The 19046-nt window shown below is 40.0% G+C and overlaps 1 protein-coding gene across 5 annotated transcripts in view; it reads right to left on the bottom strand.

Moving 5' to 3' along the window:
- Positions 1-4705: 4705 nt before the first annotated feature.
- Positions 4706-19046, bottom strand: part of FHIP2A (FHF complex subunit HOOK interacting protein 2A) — a 33917-nt gene continuing 19576 nt past the window's right edge. For all 5 annotated transcript variants that reach the window (XM_040072209.2, XM_040072210.2, XM_040072212.2 and 2 more), the window contains 10 exons: positions 18744-18858; positions 18562-18638; positions 18267-18459; positions 16897-17066; positions 15925-16068; positions 14236-14326; positions 12409-12552; positions 9741-9881; positions 8896-8999; positions 4706-8805 (listed from right to left, as the gene is read on the bottom strand). In XM_040072209.2, the coding sequence (XP_039928143.1) occupies positions 8700-8805; positions 8896-8999; positions 9741-9881; positions 12409-12552; positions 14236-14326; positions 15925-16068; positions 16897-17066; positions 18267-18459; positions 18562-18638; positions 18744-18858 (1285 nt within the window). In that variant the 3' untranslated portion in view covers positions 4706-8699. The remainder of the gene's footprint in view (positions 8806-8895; positions 9000-9740; positions 9882-12408; positions 12553-14235; positions 14327-15924; positions 16069-16896; positions 17067-18266; positions 18460-18561; positions 18639-18743; positions 18859-19046) is intronic.

Below are 19046 nucleotides of genomic sequence, written 5' to 3'. Positions count from 1 at the left end.
CTCTATTAACAGACTAACTCATCCATCTGTCACAGGGAGAGAAAAACCTATTTGCCACTCAAAACCACAAACTCAACAAAATTGCTCAGAATACTCAGCATCACCTCAGTGCGTGGTTAGTAAGCAAACTGCTTAAAAATAACTGAACAATTGGCAGCACAAGACAGTGATCAGGGCTAAAGAGTAAAATGTGCCTTAAAATGGCATCAACTGCTGCAGATGCTGGCTGGGATTATTAGCATGGCATTATTTACAGTTCCCACACCTTTGCTTCTTCCTGGAATAATATGCATTATAAAAATAATGGTTTCCAGGATAAGTATATATGCCATAATCTCAAAGTATCCATTATAATGTACTTCTATTTTCCAACCCAGAAGGTAGAAACTTTTCATGTTGCAGCTTTCCCCTCTTAGGCAAAACCAGTCAGAACAGTCCTTGCCAGCATCTCATTTGAGAGACATAAATTGAAGAGAGGAAGCCATGGGCCTGTCCCACTGGTTGATCAGATCACATTTAATCATATCAAGGCATCTATTTTTTTTCATTATTCTATTTGGTCGATATTTAGAAACAAAAAGGCAACCCTATTTTAGAAATTTGGCAATTAGGATTATATTAGTAGATCAAATTGACATTTGGAATTAATTATAAAAGGAGGAAAAAGGGTTTGTGCTCACTCTTGATCTTTTAGAATGTAAAATTATGATCTGATAAGCATATTTTCCATCTTGGAAGCATCAAGGCTTATTGTGATTTATTGGCTGATATTAAACCAACTCCTTATTTAATGATCTGAGATCATGACTTCAGAGAAGCAGACATTATATATATATATAATGGAACTTCTCACACAATTTTGATGCATGATTTAGCCAGTATTACTACTACTTTTCCTAAATTTTGGCAAAAAGTCAGGGAACAGCAGAGTTCTAAGCTGTTAATGGAAGGTCTCATTTACCAACAGCAAAGCAGCCTTCTGCTGGATGGCTCTGAGGGCAATACTTCAGTTATCCCTCCTCAAGTATGTATCTTCTATAATGCTGCTAAGTTTTTGCCAATGTAAGCAAGGGATGACTGCATTCCTTAGTAATTTGTGTTTGTTTGAACAAAGAAACAGCATAAAATCATAAAGTTTTGATCAATTAGAAATATAAACATGATACATATTTCACATCTATGATACATATTATATAAATATATATGAAATATGTTTCTCCTCTCGTTGGTTTATCTTTACTTCTGTGGTAACTCTTTTAAAATGCCCTCTGAGGGTTACAAACCTTTGTATTTCCCCTGGTCCCAGACAAGTTGTCCCACACATGCCAGATCTGATCCAGGTCCTGTCCCTGGGGTTGGCACCAATCACTGTTGTTGGGAAGCTCAGAACTGCTGCCAGGTCAGTAGAAGACATTTGTTTACGTGTCTCTCTTTTAAACATGTCCAGGCTATCTGGTTTTCTTCAGTAACCACTTTTTTCTTAATTTTCATCCCTGTATTTTCCTTCTGAAAAAACCTTTAGCAGAAATGCTGTGAAGAGTTTGCGAAGCAGAGAGTGAAGGCTGTGTGCATTCCTACTGACAGCAACATTTCCATAGATTTCAGGTTTTCCCTCTGACCACTCCACCGCGTTTGCTTCGCAGATGGGATTTCCTCCTGTACAGATCCTGCAGGTGGACCTGGGTGGGCAGAGGCAGCTCTGATTTTATCCATGCTATCCGTAACCCTCCCTGCCTGCTGAGCTGCACAAACTGCTGACTACTGAATCCTCAAGGTGAAGGACAAGACAAAAAACATTTTCAGGGATTTGAAAGGATGGAATTAACAAGGCAGGAGAATGTGAGTCTAAAAGCCAGGATAAACAATTTTTTTTTTTTCCCCTTTCAGGAAGCTGAAAGGAAAATCGTGTGGAAACATGCAGCTGATGGACAGTCTGCTAACAGTAAAAACAGGAGTCCCTGAAAACACTAGGAAATTAAAATTCATGACCCAAATGAAGAAATATGAACTTGACAGGTGGATGAGGAGATGAGGGAAGGAGAAGTGAGCTTCTCAAGTAAAGGATAATGACGATGCAGAGAAAAGGTGATTGGTTTCTTCTCTCCAAGGCAGCTCAGCATGGGGGGATCCTGCCCCGCTAATCGACCCGTGTCCTCGCTGCGTGCGATGGGTGCTGCAGCTGCAGAGGGTCCCTGTGTGAGTGAGTGGTGGTCAGGAAAGCTGAAAATTGCTTCCCTCAGACTGCAGCAACCTCCCTCATTTACAGGAGACGTTCAAGGGGATCAGTCCATCTCCCTGCTTTCCAGCAGAACAAACCCAAGCCATGCTGGAAGGCTGAGAATGTAACTGTGTGTTTGCCTGACCTCCTCACCAGCACAGGCTGGCTCCCTCGTGAAACACTGCCTGGCTCTTGTCCAGTCTGGCTTCAAAAGTGAGAGGTTACAGGCTCCCTCCACTTCTCATCTAGCGACATTCAAGGTCAGGAAGTTTGCACTAACAAGGAGTTTCAGTTTGCCTCAATGATGTTTTAATTGCATTCTCATAAATTAAGATTTCGTAATTCTTTCAGTTTTGCTGCTTAAGACTTCCAAATCTTTTTACTGGGAATGAATGTTCCTCTAACCCCAAGCCATAATTTAACTATGCTAAACTTAGTTACCTCTGTTGCTCTCCTCTCTAAAATAAGATCTTTTGCTATTATCTGCAGAACTTCCTGTATCTTGTCTCTTGTTATATGTATTACATATAACATGTTCACCTGCTTCATATCTCCAAACTGGAATTCAGACACTACACATCTTCAAACATATAAAGCAAATACCACATTTCTGCCATGCTCAGGGCAAACTACTCACGCAAGTTTATCCTCACTGTCTAGGGCTCCCTGTGGAGGATACCCTCCCTCTTTCCAGAAGAGAACCTTTTAGAAAACGAGTTTCACCTTCTTGAAAATTAAGGTGATTAAGAGAATATGTTCCTACAGCCTAGCACAGGAACAGGGTTCTCCCTTTCATGTGTTTCCTTATCTTTCAGCCTGCAAAATGTTTCACCAGAGGAAGAGGACACCATACAAAACCCCCTGTTCAGTTATGATGTAGAGCAGAAAGGCAAAGCTAGACAAGAAGGGTCTACTTTTTTTTTATCAAAGTTTCAGCTCACACTTGTGAGTTCCACAGCACTGTCATGGCAGATTTTATACTGGCAGCAGCATTAATTGTAATAACCAGCAGGAATTCAATGAAGCATAGTTCAGAATGGATGTGACATCCTAACAAAGGTAATCAAATAGCCCCATGAGAAACCACGTTCCAAGATGCATCATTTTATCCTCACAGATTTGACTCCAAAGGCACAGATCTAATTCCAAAGGCAACCAGTCAAAACATGTAAAATTTAAAATTCTACACTCTCTTTTTAGCGTTTCCAAGAAGCTTGTGACACTTGAAAGTTTTAATCCACCATATGCTTCACTTGATTCCTGAATTGCTCTTCAATTCCTTCTCTCACCATTCAAAGGGAGCCTCAGCTGATAAAGGATGCACAAGGAACACAGGGTTTAGGCTGAAAAGGTTCATACAACCTGGGACAGATTCACTTCACTGAGCATTAATCCACTTTAATCCAACTGGATCACATACCAAACCAGCAAAAGCCTTGAGGCTTTGACAGCACCAGTTCTGCTGATATTTAAAGGTTAACAAAGTCAGTAGATCCTGTGCTACTTGTACCTACACTGAGAACTCTGGCTGATAATCTGTACAATGAGTTAATGAATATGAAGCAGAGACCACACATTGATAGTACTCCTCCCCCCAAAACTTCTATCAGAATGCAAGTGCCATAGGATAACCATGCTTCAATAACTCAGTCATTTCAAGAATATCAAAGTAAAATATAAGATGCAAAACATTCCATTTTGATACAACTTCCTCACTACTTGAGAAAGCAAAGTCTCCCTAAATCTGAAGGCCTCATGCAGACACAGCAGATAAATGATCTGGGGTGGCAGATGACAATCTCTGAGACCCAAGAGGATGGGAGAAAGATGCAGAGAGCTATAATGAAAGCTGTCGAGTGCATCATCTTGCTGTAGCACTGTTCTTATTAAAGATATAAGAGCACTTGCAGATGTTAAATACCAAGGAGGAACAGCTTAACTTTCAAGTGCAGCCCTCAGAGGGGATCCTACAGAGCAACAAGATTTTTAAAAGGCTGATGAAAACTAGGAGGAAACCAAAAATAGGAAAAAAACCCCAAGAAACACGATTTAAAAACATACATAAATCCCTGTGTATAAAAGCCTTCCTCAAGGGCCCCGAAGGAAGAAATGATGCTCTCACCCCCATGACATTTGTCTCCAACAAACCAATGCTGTGACTCACGCTCTGCACTCAAATGCAATAGGAAACCGAGATTTTGACCAGCTGCAGCCTTTCTGGAAGAGTACCAGAGCTCCCAGGAAAGAGCAGATGCTCATCTGTGCCCAGGATGGCTCCATCCTGCCCATTTCCCTAGGATTCCCATTTTCCTGGGCAAGAGCTGATTCAGTCCGAGCCCTGCACAGCACAGTACAGCAAATACGTTTGTGCCAGAAGATGCTGTAGTCACTGACTCAAAATAAATGAGGGCTTCAGGATCAAAGGCATGATGTAAAATGTTAAAACATATTCCATCTCAAGGTCACTCACACAAAAATTATTACGAATTCTGTAATAATGGAAGCAGTCGCTTCACTGAAATTAATTTATTTTGAGAATATCCCTTTTAATCCTCCATGCATTTTTTAGCACAAAAAGTTGAGTTTTATCACAACCTCCTTCATAAAACTTAATATTGTATGTCTGGTAATGTGGCTGTTTCAACAATTCCTCATTGGGAATTCCCACATCTGTGAAACCTTGGCAACACTGTCAGTAAGTGACCTACACAAAGTTTAATAGAAAATTTTTACTGAATATCCTCTGTTTAATGTAAACAAGGCAGGAGGCAAAACAAGGAGTATATATTTTATATAATTACACTATTTTACAGGGCACAGAAAGCATTGAGGACATGGTTTGAAAACCCTGTACGATATGCAATATCAGATGGATTTTCCATGTAGCCCCAAGTCTACTCCAGGACCCTTTAATCTTATCAAGTACTTCAGGTTAGTATTTCTTCTAGCAAGACAAAGAGCACTAATAAAATGTCACCTGTGAGATTGCACAGCAGGTTATGGTAGAAATTACCATGCATTTACAAAGCCATTCCATGATTACTTTGTGCCCTGTAAAATGAAGTGTGGCAATCTTTACACTAATCATAGTGTAAGCAAGCTCAGGATTCTGGTCCTTTTTTTAATATATATATATATATATGTATATATATACATAGGTGATGTACAACCAGACTCAAGCTGTGCATCAAGTCACAGCTTTTATATTGCACAGACAAATAAGAATAAGAACATTACACAGACAGAATCTGAATACCAGGAGTATTGTAGGAGAAACTAAGGACAAACTTGTTCTACCAGAGCTAGGACATGGCTTAATGACAAAATTTTCTAAATCAGAGTCTAAATCAAATACATACTATAAATGAAAAAAAGGTAAAACAATGCTTCTATTTACACACATGTGCATCAGGATTATAATGTGGTTTGCATCTGCTTTTTGAAATAAAAAAATCATTCTACTATCCCATCTCAAGTATTTCAATCTAATACCAGTGGCCCCATTCTCATATGTGATGAGCACTCCTCTTTCCCACTGACATCTGGAGGATCTGCACAAGCCAGGAACTCTTCAGGCCAAGTATTTTCTCAGGTGACCCTCTCTAGGCAATAAATAACCACATACAAACACACACACACAGAAACAAAATGGGCTCCTCAATGACATGCATAGATAAAAAAGGTGAAAACATGGACCTGAACAAACTTCTAATCATTAAAAAAAAAAAAGTGCATGAAAAATATCACCACAAAAATAATTAAATGAGTTCCATCTCTTAAGAAAGATTAAATCACTTTTACAAAAATAAAGGTCATTGTCATCAGGTATGGTAATTAAGGGTTTGTAGGCAGCACTCACAAAAGCAGTTTAGGCTAAAGCAACTTAAAGGATTGCTTCACTTGTGTGAGGATGGATCCATGTCTTATAAATTTATTGACTAAATAACATTTGGTTTGCAAGAAAACATTACCAATGTCACTGCAGACTGAACAATCATAGCCTGAATTTAAGAGTGATCATAGTTCTATCTACTTATTTTTCTCATGGACAAGCTTAAGGAGCTGTGTTTGCAGCTCTGCAGTGGTTTGCACAATAACACCACAGACGCTGCAGCCTTGCAGTGTAATGAGCCCAGGTACCACTGAAAACAGCAAAACAAAGGGAGTGATGTTAATGCTTTCACTTAAAATCAGGCAACTCTTGAATGGCTTTATCAGTTCAGACATTACTCAGAATGCTCTTGCACATTTTGTTTATCATTTTGCTTGCTTTCATTTATAGTAGTATTATCACTTCCAGTTTCCACTGAAATTGGGACATTAGAAGTATTCTGGAGCATATGCTTTAAAAAATAAATAGATGATTTGAGGGAAAAGTAATTAAGCTCAATCAAAACCAACAAAGACCCAAGTTCAGTAAAGCATCAACATTTCTGCTCAACTGCTTAAGTTTGTTCATATAAAAGATTGTGATTTAAGCAAAAACTCCTTGAAATTAAGCTTATCTTTACATGTTTTGCTGAATTGGGACCTTATAAATAACAAATGTATATATTATGCATCACTCTGCATAGACATCAACATGTTCTAAACTATGTGTCAGGTATTAATGAAGCTCCTAATGTGGACTGTCTGCAATGCAGGTCACTAAAAATGATTTGCTACATTCAAGGTATGCTTCCCAAGAAGAAAAGTGAAGCAAGTGTAATTTTTTCTAATTTTGTCCTACTATGCTACTTGGACCTGAAAACACTTTGGAGCCAAATACAGAAAAAATACAACAGGCGAAGCAGCAAAACAAAAGCAAAAAGCTTTTGTTTGCTGGAGAAATGCAACATTTTTTGCAAAAAAAAAAAAAAAAAAAGTACAGGGAGCCACTGAATACAGGTTTTACCTGGCAAAATGTTTCTCCAGTTCTAGAACTGCTTTCTCCAGCTGAACCTGTACTGGAAGCTTTTACAGCAGGATGCTCTTCACTGGTGACAAGAATAAATTTAGCCCATTAACTGTGACACTGCTCTAATTAACCTGCTAACTTAAAAGGCCTCTTAACATCCAGCTTCCATAAATATTAAAAAACAAGACCTCAAAGGCATGGATAGAGAGCAGAATCTGATTCTAGGTACAGTCATGTAAATCCAGAAGAATTCTAGTGACTGAATAAATCAGTCCATGTTTGCATATGAGCAATGACATCTGAAATGGGCGTTAGCTGTGCAAACAGGAAAGACAAACGAGGAAAGACAACGTAAAGGGAAGGAACTGAGCTCCACCTGGCCTCGTTCAAAGGAGGGGAAAGAGTCCTACCCATGAGTGTGGACAGCAGGACAGGTCACTGGTGTCCTACAAGGTCCAGCACAGCCACCTGCACAGGGTGCTGGCAGTGAGGACCCTCTGGAGGGCAGAAGCAAAGCAGCCTGCGGTGGCCTCTGCCGCCAATGCCAGCGCCTGCCCTGGCTGATGGCATTCACACGGAAAAGGAGTCACTGAAAGGCATTCCTGCATCCCAGCACTGAGAAAAGCAGGTGCAAATTTTGGTCCTAAATAAGTTACCAATGCTTTAACTGATTTGGCATCACTGTGGTGGGTAGATAAGCAATAAAAATGTCTCTCAAAATAACAGAACACTTATGCTGACGATTTTCAAGGCACAGAAGATTCTTAAACCAATTCAGACTAATACCAATTTAAAAGAAATTAACAATACTGTTTCAGCAACAACTACTGATGACCTATAATTAACCTATAATGTAAAGTTGACATGAGTTAAACAACTAAAGCTCCCATGTAAAAAGCTAAAGCAAATCTAGTTACACGGATGACCTGGAGATCAATCACTTGGAATGACAAACATGCTACAAACATGTACACCTCAGATGTATTTCTTATGGATGTGATGCCAAATCAGGATTAATTTCTTCAGTACTGATTTTAGACTGATAGATTTCTTGGAGTAAACCACTGAGGAATCAAGCTCAGAGTTGTACTTAAGATCTACCAAAAGCAAAATGATCCCTCATTAACATATCCTACTGTGGATTGGTGGATTTTTTAAAGTTATTAAAAATGAAGAACATACATTGCAACTATAGGTGTGTTTTTCTTTCATATGTCCAACTGAAAAGAAAAAGAATTAAGACATAAAAAAGTTATAAAATTAATTTGTTTTTTTAAAAGTAATATGGTCAGAAAGAGCAAATTGGTGCATGTGAGCCCCAGGACATACAAGAGCCCAAACTCTCTAAACATTGTCATCAGAATAACCGAGGTCTGATGTCTGTGGTTCTTCATGCAGCTTTTGCAGCTCTTCACACAGCGGCTAGAAATGTCGTGTATTGGTTTCTCCCCAACCACCTTCGCTCGTGCTCCACGTCCGTTTGCAAACTCAACGTCTGGTGAAAGGAACTCGTCTTCCAAAGATCCCCTGGCACTCTGCTGGCAGGCACCACCTTGTCCCTGGCCGAGCCCAGCCCGGAGCTGCTCAGGGCGTGGCAGAGGTGTGGTACTTCACAAAGGCGATCGCTGCCAGCTCCTTGCAGAACTCCTCCAGCACAATCACGCCCTCTAGTAACGTCATGTGGTCAATGCTGGGACAGGGAGGAAAGGGCAGGGAAATCAGGACCGGCACACACAAACGCAGCCACGCGTCTCGGAGAACGTGCAATGTGTTTACTCACATGGGCCCTTCGGGCTCCAAGCCCAGCAGGCGTTTTCTGACCAGCAGAAGTTTGGGAGTGAAATCTGGGATGCGCTGGATTCTAACCATGAGGTCCCCGACGACCTGCAAAGCCCAGGGCATCAACACACAAAGTTAACGCCTCCGCAGAGTGCCTGGCAGCAAGGTTCAATGGCAGCTTCAGTGCCCAGCTCAGCACCCTCACAGGCCCGCAGAACAACCTGCAGAGAGGCTGCTCTGCCCAAAGAGAGGGTGAGCAAGTGCAGAAAGTAAAGAAATACAAAAGCCGTACTTGCTCTTGTCATCAATGGCATTACTTATTTTAATTGCATCAGTGACACAGACAACAACCAGTGAGTTCCTGGGCCTGGGGAAGGCACAGGGGGAGAGTGTGAAGGTTGTATTTTGGAACAGAGAGGGCTGCTGGGAGAAAGGGAGCCAAGCCCTCTGTTTCTGTTGGGCAAGCATCATTAACAGGCTCCTGACCAGTTTAATAACAGCTGGTGCGGGGGGTGAGCAGGGGATTCTGACTGAGGACACTGCAGTGTGTGACAGGCACCCAGCCAGCACTTCTAGGATGCAAATCTGGCAGGAAGAGATGGAATTGGAGAAGAAGGGCACTTTTGATAAATCCAGGACTAAGTTGTCAAGAACAGCCTTCATCAGGAAAAAAAAAAAAGAGTATGAGCAGAGATACCCACGTAGGCCCAATCTTGATTTGAAATCAGCTTCCAATGACAAACATTTACCAACTTAAATTACCCAGCAACTACTACCACTGACAACAAAGTTATTAAATCTATCACTGCCGTACTGCTATGGGTAATTATTGCTGTCTTTACTCACCCTGACAATCACAGAGAAGAGAGACTTGCAGCCAGAGGCGAGGTTGACGTAAGGATCCAAAAGGTATTCGTGGATATGAGGATGGGGAAACAGGGACAGTTTGGACAACACTGATGTAACTTGTAAATTTACATCATAGGGCTGCAAAAAGAGGGAAACACAGTTCTTAGTTATTTTCATGCTGGCTTCTTTTCATCCACCTCATGTTTATTTAACTACTAGGACTTTACACACAGGGTTATGAATAAATAAAGATATAAAGTTAGATTAGAAGACAGGCCCAACCTCTGCTTTTCACAACAGCAGTGCTGTGAATATGACAGTTGGGTATTGGATGTTATTATCCGTATCGCTGCTACAACCACTTGAAGCTTTTGCACACTTGTTTATTGCAGGGCAAGTCCTCTTCCTGTAAAACATTTATTCAGCTAAAGAAATAGCATGGGATCAGCCTAGATTAAACATCTACTTGCTTCTCCTGGGAAACTGTAAAGTATATGAGTTCAGGAAATTGCCAGAGAGAAATCCATGTTTACAGCTAATACGTTATTTCTCTTCTACTTCGTTTTTTTCTGGGAAAGAACCATTGCAGAAGGCCTGGCCATCTTGTGGCAGCAACCTACGGGAGATGGGACCAGTCCTGGGCTGGGAAAGCAGCAGGAAATTCTGAGTTTCTTGTCTACCTCCCTTCCCCAAATCAACCAAATGGGAGAGGCAACACTGTCAGATGCTGGAAGACGCTTATCAGTCATAAGGAATAAAATAGTACCTAATTTTCCAGGGAAAACAAGTGCCTAGTTTTCCATTCTGGTAAGAAATTTATTTCCATAAAAGCAAGCATTTTCACCATGGCTTCTTTATGTTTCAAAACTTTTTTTTCTGTCTTGTCATCCCAGTGAAAACAAGCTGACATTTTAAGTCAACACAGAATTTACAAACTAGTAGAACCTCCTTCCATTTCTTCAATGGCAGAACACACTAAGTTGACAAGAGAGGGACAGACATTCCCTTGGTATACCTCTGTGTCTATCAACCTTGTTGATCTAACTGGATTACAGGGCCCTCATTTAATGTCTGACTGCATTTTGGCAGTAATACCCTCACTGGCATCATCACACCTAGAAGAGGAGGATTTAATGACCTCAAATTCCCATCTTTATGCTCTCAAGTTAGCATCCCACTGAAGAATAAGAGAAAAGATCCCCTTTCCAGATCTGGGAGATTTGGATGAATTCAGCCTCAGATTAAGACAGACACTTTTAGCCATGTCTACATGTGTAAGCTCTCATTAGCTGACTCAGAGATCTGACACTTCATACACCTGCCCACACACAAACATCTCCTGCTATCTCAGATGCTCCCAAATATCTGCTGGTCTCTTGATGGTTCCACAGAGGGTGGGTCCTGCAAGATCTGTGTTGTAACCACAAACTTCTGGGAATATCCTGGACACCACAAAAATAGCAACAGATACCTGAGCTCAGGCACCTGAGTGGAGCTTTCAGTCCACAGAGTCGAGGAAGCTGAGGTGGTGATTCACTTTGCACTGAAAGAAAACACCTACTTGCCTTTCAGCCTAAGAGCCCCAGGGAACTCTGACAAGATTCCCACTGACTACATGTGTCCACACAAGTAATATTTAGGTATCTTATTCTTGAATTCGTTACCGCACACTGTTGCATTGCAAAGTTGCCTCATAAATCTTCTGAAATGAAAGCACTTATTTCTTCCAGTCAGTGGCAGTTATTTCTGTACTTGGCACTCCAGCAATAGATTCATTCCAATCTCCTAACAAATGAAGCTTTCAGCCCCTGGACCACAGATGTTACAGGTAAAAGAGATCACTACATTTTGAGTTATTATAGCAGAGTTACTCTGCAGAGAGAGACAAAAATTCCCTCCATAAATCCATTTGCTGCCTACCTAGCTGAACTGTAGGAGGTCTTTAGAGCTGTTTGAGTCAGGCAATTCATTAGGAAGCTTTGAAGGCAGGAGCATTATCTGGTGTTCACAAGAGGAGAAGCAAACAAAGGAATAACACGTGCTGCATTGTCCTGACAGATTGCTGTTGTGATTCCAGCTAATTGAGAGCATTAAAGAAAGCTGCTTCTTGACACAGAGCTTTTATTTTTGTCCATATGTCAGCAGACTCAGTAAAATGGCCCTATATCAGATAAATCCTAAAAAAATTCCCTGTAGCTAAAAAGATTAAATCCAGCAAATTTTGAAGTTCAGGAAATTTAAAAAAAAATCTCAGGGTACAGTCAGTTCCACAGAAACTTGTAATACCAGCAGGAGGAAGAAGGTAGTGTCTAGTACATGAAGCACTTGAAACAAGTTACTTCACTTATGTGCTTGAGCTATCTTCTGCCAGAAATGAGGTTAGTGAGAGCTACCACCTCTGCAATGCTTTCTGATATCACAGATTTGTATCAGTGTTCCCATGAACACTCACAGAGCTGACCTAGAGGCTACTCCTGGCTTCCTGCACATGTTCCTTGCACATTTATGTGCAAATGGTCCTGCTTATGGCCAGGAAATGGCACATTACACAATAATGTAACACTATAACAGAGAGTGATGGGAATCCACAGGACTTGATGGAGATCAGCTCTTTAAAAAGCAATGAAAGTATCAGAAATTGAATACTTAACTAGTTTTTTCTTACCTGATCAAGAATCCTGCCCATTCTTTCAAACAGGACTTTCAAGAAGTGTCCTTCAAAAAATGACGCTTCTAAATTGCACTTTTCCAAAGATCTGGGAGATCCAGGCCACTCCCACCGTAAGCAAACGACGCAATAATCGCGGAACTACAAAAAAGTAGTGAGCAAAACAGACTTAAATCTCCATGGAAACCATTTCATTTCTTCTGATAGTACATACACCTTAAACCCATAACATGTGGCTAAATGACAAATCTAAGCTCAAAAAGATCAGTCATTATAATCAGTAAAACCACTATCAGCAGGCACCTCATTTTCCTGGGGATATTCCTGCTACTAGGGTAGTTTGAGAAGCAGTGAGTGGAGAACAGAGCTCCCAAAAAGCAGCTGGGGCCAAAACACAAAGCAACACCAACAATACACAACCTAATCAGGGCTCTTCTGAAGCAGGAATTGCATTCTTAACCATCTTCTTAAAAATACACTATCACACTTCCAGTGCATTATGAGTGGCTGATCTTGCTATCCAAACCATTCTGCTCCCTAACTCCCAGGAAAGGCACGTGTACATGCAGAGCACACAAAGCAGAAGTATTTCACAGCTTCCTCTTCCCTCTCTTTGTTTCCTAACACCCCTGGCAGTCTTTCCCTACCTTGCCCCATATTTACTGTGTGCTGCCTGATGCCTCGCAAGGAATTACACCTTGAAAGGAACACAAGTTGAAGCACAGACAATAAGGAACACAGGAAGAAACAGAAGCAGAAGAGTCAGAAAACACACTCAAAAATTCTGCATTGATTGTAGCTCACCTACTTGTGCAGGCTTCCAGAAATAGCAGTAAGGAAGCAGAACAGCTATTTGGATGTAATAACAGCAACAGGCAGGGCTACTCTTAGGGGGGAAATATTTTAACAGTAGCCATATCATCGTCAGGAAGCGACAGAAACCAATTCTGCTCTCTAATAACTCCCAGTACACTCTTTTTCCCAAGGCATGAAAGAAAGACGAAGATAAGTGGTTTCTGGCATCCAAGAATAGAACATAGGGGAATTTTACATCAGCCTTTGTTTCCTTAGTCTCTATTTTCTATTCCCTTTCTTTTCAGGAGAGACTACAGATGAAGCAATATAAATACAGAAATCCAAACTCCCCATCTTTAGCAGCTGATAACGTAATTCCAAGGTTATGAAAATTTTGAATTACCTACTAAATATAGCTTGCAGTAACTCTGTTCCTTTGCATAAATTTTTCTGTTCTAGAAGATTCACAGGGTTTCAGTAAGAAATCTGCAAACAAAGAGTGGCTGTCCTCTGACCAAGGAAACTTCATGTTTGTAAAAGGAAAACTTGCATTCATTTCTAAACAGTAAATCATAAAGCTTTCCCTGCCTACCCAACCTTCCAACTTCAAACCTGAATGCCTTAGGCTGTGCATTCCCTGTGATGAGCCTTTATTTGCAAAGTCCCAGATTGCATAACTCCTATGCAGCATTTTAATTTCTCTTTAGTTCTTTCAAACAGCTTGGCAGGCAATTCTCCAAGAGAATGCAGATAAATGCAGAAGCAAATTAAGAATCTATCTGCGGTTCAGGTTTTCTCTCACTGTATTTGTTACATGAATATTAATGCATTTAATGTCATCCATTATTCCCACTAGTGCAATACAAGGTGAATTCATCATCGAAAGATCTCCAAAGGTAAGTTTTCATTAAAAATGAAAATTGAATTTTCCCATCTTCCATTACCAAAAGATGGTATTTACAGAACCATTTGTATATTCTCACCAGCATTTCAAACTCGCAAGAACTAAGGAAGAGTTCACTGACTTACTTGTCTGTGGGCATCTCTGAGGTAAGTATCATAACCTGTACCCTCCACATGGTATGATGACTTTGCTTCATCAGGTACAAGACAGAGGAAACTGAAGGGGGAAAAAAAACTACATTAATGACTGTATTCCACAGAGCACCAGATCAATACTTTTTCATCATCTGAAGCAGTGTACACACAATGCTGAACTGTCTGGCCAATTAATCCACAGATTCTACCATAACTTTAGGTGAAGAACAGAGAACACAAAATCTATTTAAGTCTATCTATTCCAACTACTGTTTGTAATAACAAGGTATGTACTTGAGAACTTTTGTGTGTGGCACTAGAGGTAAAATCATCAGTGGAAGCATTTTCTGAGAATCAGCAGACAGAATGGAGATTAAAGGGAACACTCATAAATAGGTCAAGTATTTGCTAAAGGTCAGATGACATCTTGCTAGAGCTAAACCAAAATATGATTGGGAATAAGTGAGCCAAAAGAGAAGAATTACAGTTAATGTTCTTCTTGACCTACTTCATAGGTAGTTTTATTTACCAGTCTGTTGTGGCAAACAATGGACATCTAAGACACACAGAAATATTTGCATATAACTGTCCCTGTTACAACTGTAATTGCCTTTGCCAGGTGTGCAGTCAAACACTCTGCTCTTATTACTTCACCACTATCTGACCTTAAACGCATCAGGAAATTCTGAATAACATTAGTAACTTTAAAAAAGTAAATTAAACCCATTGAAATTTCTGGACAGCAAAATAAAACCCAGTCTTTGGACCCTGATTCCAAATTGCAGCCTTCAGCATACCCAAATTCTACAGGAGTGCTGGACACTCTTGCAGAATTTATATGCAGAAGTATGTAGCAGCTGACTTTTCATGTCGAGTTTATCTTATCTCAAAACTCACAAATTTGCAGAACACTGCAAATCAGAAAACACTTCTATTCCCTGATGGAGGTTACACGAGGTAAATTTATAAGAGTGTTCTTTGTGTCTTTGCTCCAAACCATGTCCACCATAAACTATAAATAGCAATACTGGGGGAAAGAGGGCAGGAAGTGATGATGTCACTCTGTCCTGGCTGTCCCTGGGCTGTTTGCTTCCTTTGGCTAACACCTTTGATTATTTCTGGGCAAGCAGATAGGTCAGCACTGACACACCAGTGCTGCTCTGCTACCAAGTATTGACAGAGAAAACAGCCCTCGTCCTAATATTAGTTCCTAAGAGAATTACCATCACTAAGTTGCTTAGAGCAGAGCTTGTCCTCATTGTGATATCCAATTTGCAGTGAGTCGAACAGGCACTGAGGTATGTCACAGGTGACACAGGTGCCCCAGACTTTCAGGGAACAGGTTATCTCTAGCATGGCAATTACTTCCTTTTATGTATGTGCTTAAAGAACTTTGAAGCTCTGAGGAAGTTTGAGGGGTTTTTTTCCCCTAAATGGTTTATGTTCTGAGTATTCAACCATTAGCTGCAAAGTTCTTCTATTTTTCTCATTTATGTTGAATTAATGCAAGCTCTAATCTTTCAGAAGTAGCTTTCTGATAAAATGCCACATAATTTCCTTCTGTGGAGTCATTTTCTAGCTGGCACAGAATAACATCCATTACAGAGTACACATTTAATTTGCACAGTGTGTGCAGACACCCACACATTTAGACATTTCCTCAAGTCTGTTTCAACTCACCTATTTACAATTTTATGAACTTCAGTCTTCCCATCATTTTTTGGATGTTCTGGACTGACAGGTGGAGAAGCACTGAGCCACTCCTGAGCTGACAATGTGTTATCTGGAGACAGATCAGTAAATAATGGATCTTCCTCCAGATCTCTGTGAAATTACATTAGACAAAAACATAATCATCCACAGAATGTTATAGAAGGCAAGACAATCTCTGGGTCACAAGGCAGGCTGCTTTTCTTCTCTGAACAACGGTCTTCCAGAACATAACAATATCCACACTGTACTACCTAATTAAAATGCAGAAATACCAACCTTTGCAAATACCCAACAATCTGAACAACAGATGAGGCATTTTTGACTTGTACAAAATTACTGCACCAAATCACTTAAAACTTCTTAAGCCACATTTTCCACAAGAGAGAATTCTACTCCAGGGCATATTGAAATTATTCTAGATGACTAAAATGGTTTGTGTGGCAAGTCCTCACCTGTCCTTCACTAAAACATTGAGTTACAAGAGTTACCTAGCATTTATATTTTATGTAGTGCCTCAGTATTTTATTTATTTTATGTAGTGCCTCAGAAATGTTCTTCCATCAAAAATTACTACGAACATAAATGTAAGCGAGACACTGAAGTTACTGACTGCAAGAATATTCTCACTGATTGCAATAAATTCTCTATAGATTTAAGCTTGGTAGATGCATAAATAAACAGACACAAAGATCTCTGAATGTCTATTGTTCTGCAAAGAGGCTTGTGGTAATTTTAGATTTTCTGTTCCTGTTCTAAGAGTTTCCATAAGTTGCTGATGTAGGAATTTCTGCATCACTGTACAGATATGGATTAATACATAGAGCACTCAAGTGCTCTCCACGCTCACTTTTCTTTCAATTACTGGAAAAAAACCCCATTTTGTTCTAAAAATAAGGATCCAAGTTACTTGTGAAAACTTTTCTTAATAATGAAACTTACACTGCTCCAGCAATCTGCCCATTCTCTACCACATCTTTATCTTCTTGACAGGGAGGTTTGTATTCCATGTAGTTTCTTTCTTCCAAATTTCTCAGAACCAAATTATAAAGAATGTGCTCATTGGGTTTTTGCAAAAGGTGCTCAAACATTCGTAAAGTCATTATGCTGATCTGGAACAGAAAGAGTAAAACCTCAGTAAACTGATGCACTGCTGTCCTGTGCTTTTTGCCTTTTATCTGCTTTGCCCATCCTAGAACATGGCCATCACTTACTGACATTATGGAAGCAAACAAAAATCATAAGAAAAAAATAGGAAATTATGATGCTACATGCGGTGTAAACATGGACGAAGAGTTCACATACATTTGAAAATCAATATGAGAATGCATTTTTTTTCTGTTAAAAAATATTTTGAAATGTCAAAATAACAATAGAAAGAACATACAGAGAACGCAGAATTTAGCTTTCTGTTCTACAGTCAGATCCATGCTGGAAGATGGTTATCGTTGTGCAAATGAGACCCACAACAGGACTTAAAGTTAGTAATAAATACCCAGGGAAAAAGAAAGTAATACTGGGATATTGTGACTGGATCTATAGGCTAGGATTTTTACATGCAGATGTTATGTAGGCTTTTAAAGGAACACTGGCTTTAAGCAGTACAGAGAATTTTTCAAGACTGCTTGAGAGTGCTCAGCTTTGCAAAGATAACTAATTTACAGAGATAACTCATTCTTACAGGGTGAGCAGGTAGGCATACTGAAATAATGCATATGAGAAAGCACAGATTTGTATTTCAGCAAGCTTGGTTTTTATTTGAAAAACTAGAGGGCTGAGGTTGCTTCACAGAAAAAAATTAAACAAGCAGCTTCTGAGGAGGGATTTTACTGAAGTAAATTATTTCAATGATGCTTACTGTATGTAAAGAGCTGCAAGTTATCACATCATCTTTTAATTGGCATTGCTTATATTCTGCAACCACACTCAGTTCATATAAGTTTTTATCTGAACCTTATACGATAGTAAGACAGAATTGACACAACATGGAAAATAACAGCAACAAATTAAAATGCAATTACAAAAACTCAGTTCACTCTGTCTTACAGACAAGCAAGTCTAACTGGATATGCATAGTGGGCATGAAAACGCACCTAAAAATTTTTAGGGGAAAAAAAAGAATATGCTAGGTGGAGGAAACTGCTCGACTTCATTTTCTAAAGGGAATTTGTAGGGCTGAGAGCCAGAATTCTCTTTCTTGGCAAAAAACATTACTTGACACAAATATGGAAAGTCCTCACAACAGTGTCTTTACAGACTCCCCACACTCCCGAACCGGCCAACAGACATCCCTGTGTCAGATCAGCCCTCACCTCATCAGAAATGTGGTCACAGTGCTCGATCAGCCTGTGTCGCAGGGGATGCCTGTTGATGTCTGTCAGTGTTTCTGGCTCCCTGTGCTCTCCAAGTATAAAATACACCAGCTCCTGCAGCAGGACATCCGAAGTCACCTGACGAACAATGCGGTGCAATAGTGCAGTCGACGTGAGGATTCCAATCTCTGAACTGAATGAAAAATTTTCATATCAGATATGGAGTGGGTTTCTACCCCCCAAAAATCAGCTTGATTCAGATTCTGTTCTGCTGTGTCTTGTAGGAGCTACTCACGTTTGCATCAGCTGAGGTTCCATAACATCAATGAAGAATCGTTCCCGCACAGCTTTTGCCATAGCAACAGCAGTCGTCTGAAACAAAAGTAGAAAATGGTGTGTCTCAAACTCTGAAGCTAGGAAACAACTGGAACTACTTATTTTCTGAATACATTTGTATCATCTGAACACATTTCAAACCTTTTGTGCTTCTTTGATGAGTTGATCACAGTAGTCAAACCAAGAAAGAAACGAAATCAACGCTCTTTTCCCTGGAAAAGCAGATGCATCTTCTTTGTGGCTATAAGAATCCAAGCTAAAGAACAGAGAGAAAAAATATTTATTTGTAATTGAACAATCTTGGACTCCATTCTTATTGAACCTGACAGAATAATTATCGACCTATTTGTAATGAAGGGAACATTAAAAAAGCTTTTCTGCCGGTCTCTATGCATCTGGCATTGCCATCACACACAAGTACTCAGTGCATGCTAAAGGACACAC

Source organism: Hirundo rustica, chromosome 8 (assembly GCF_015227805.2).
Source record: "Hirundo rustica isolate bHirRus1 chromosome 8, bHirRus1.pri.v3, whole genome shotgun sequence".
Classification (NCBI taxonomy): domain Eukaryota; kingdom Metazoa; phylum Chordata; class Aves; order Passeriformes; family Hirundinidae; genus Hirundo; species Hirundo rustica.
This window is presented reverse-complemented; position numbering and strand designations above follow the sequence as displayed.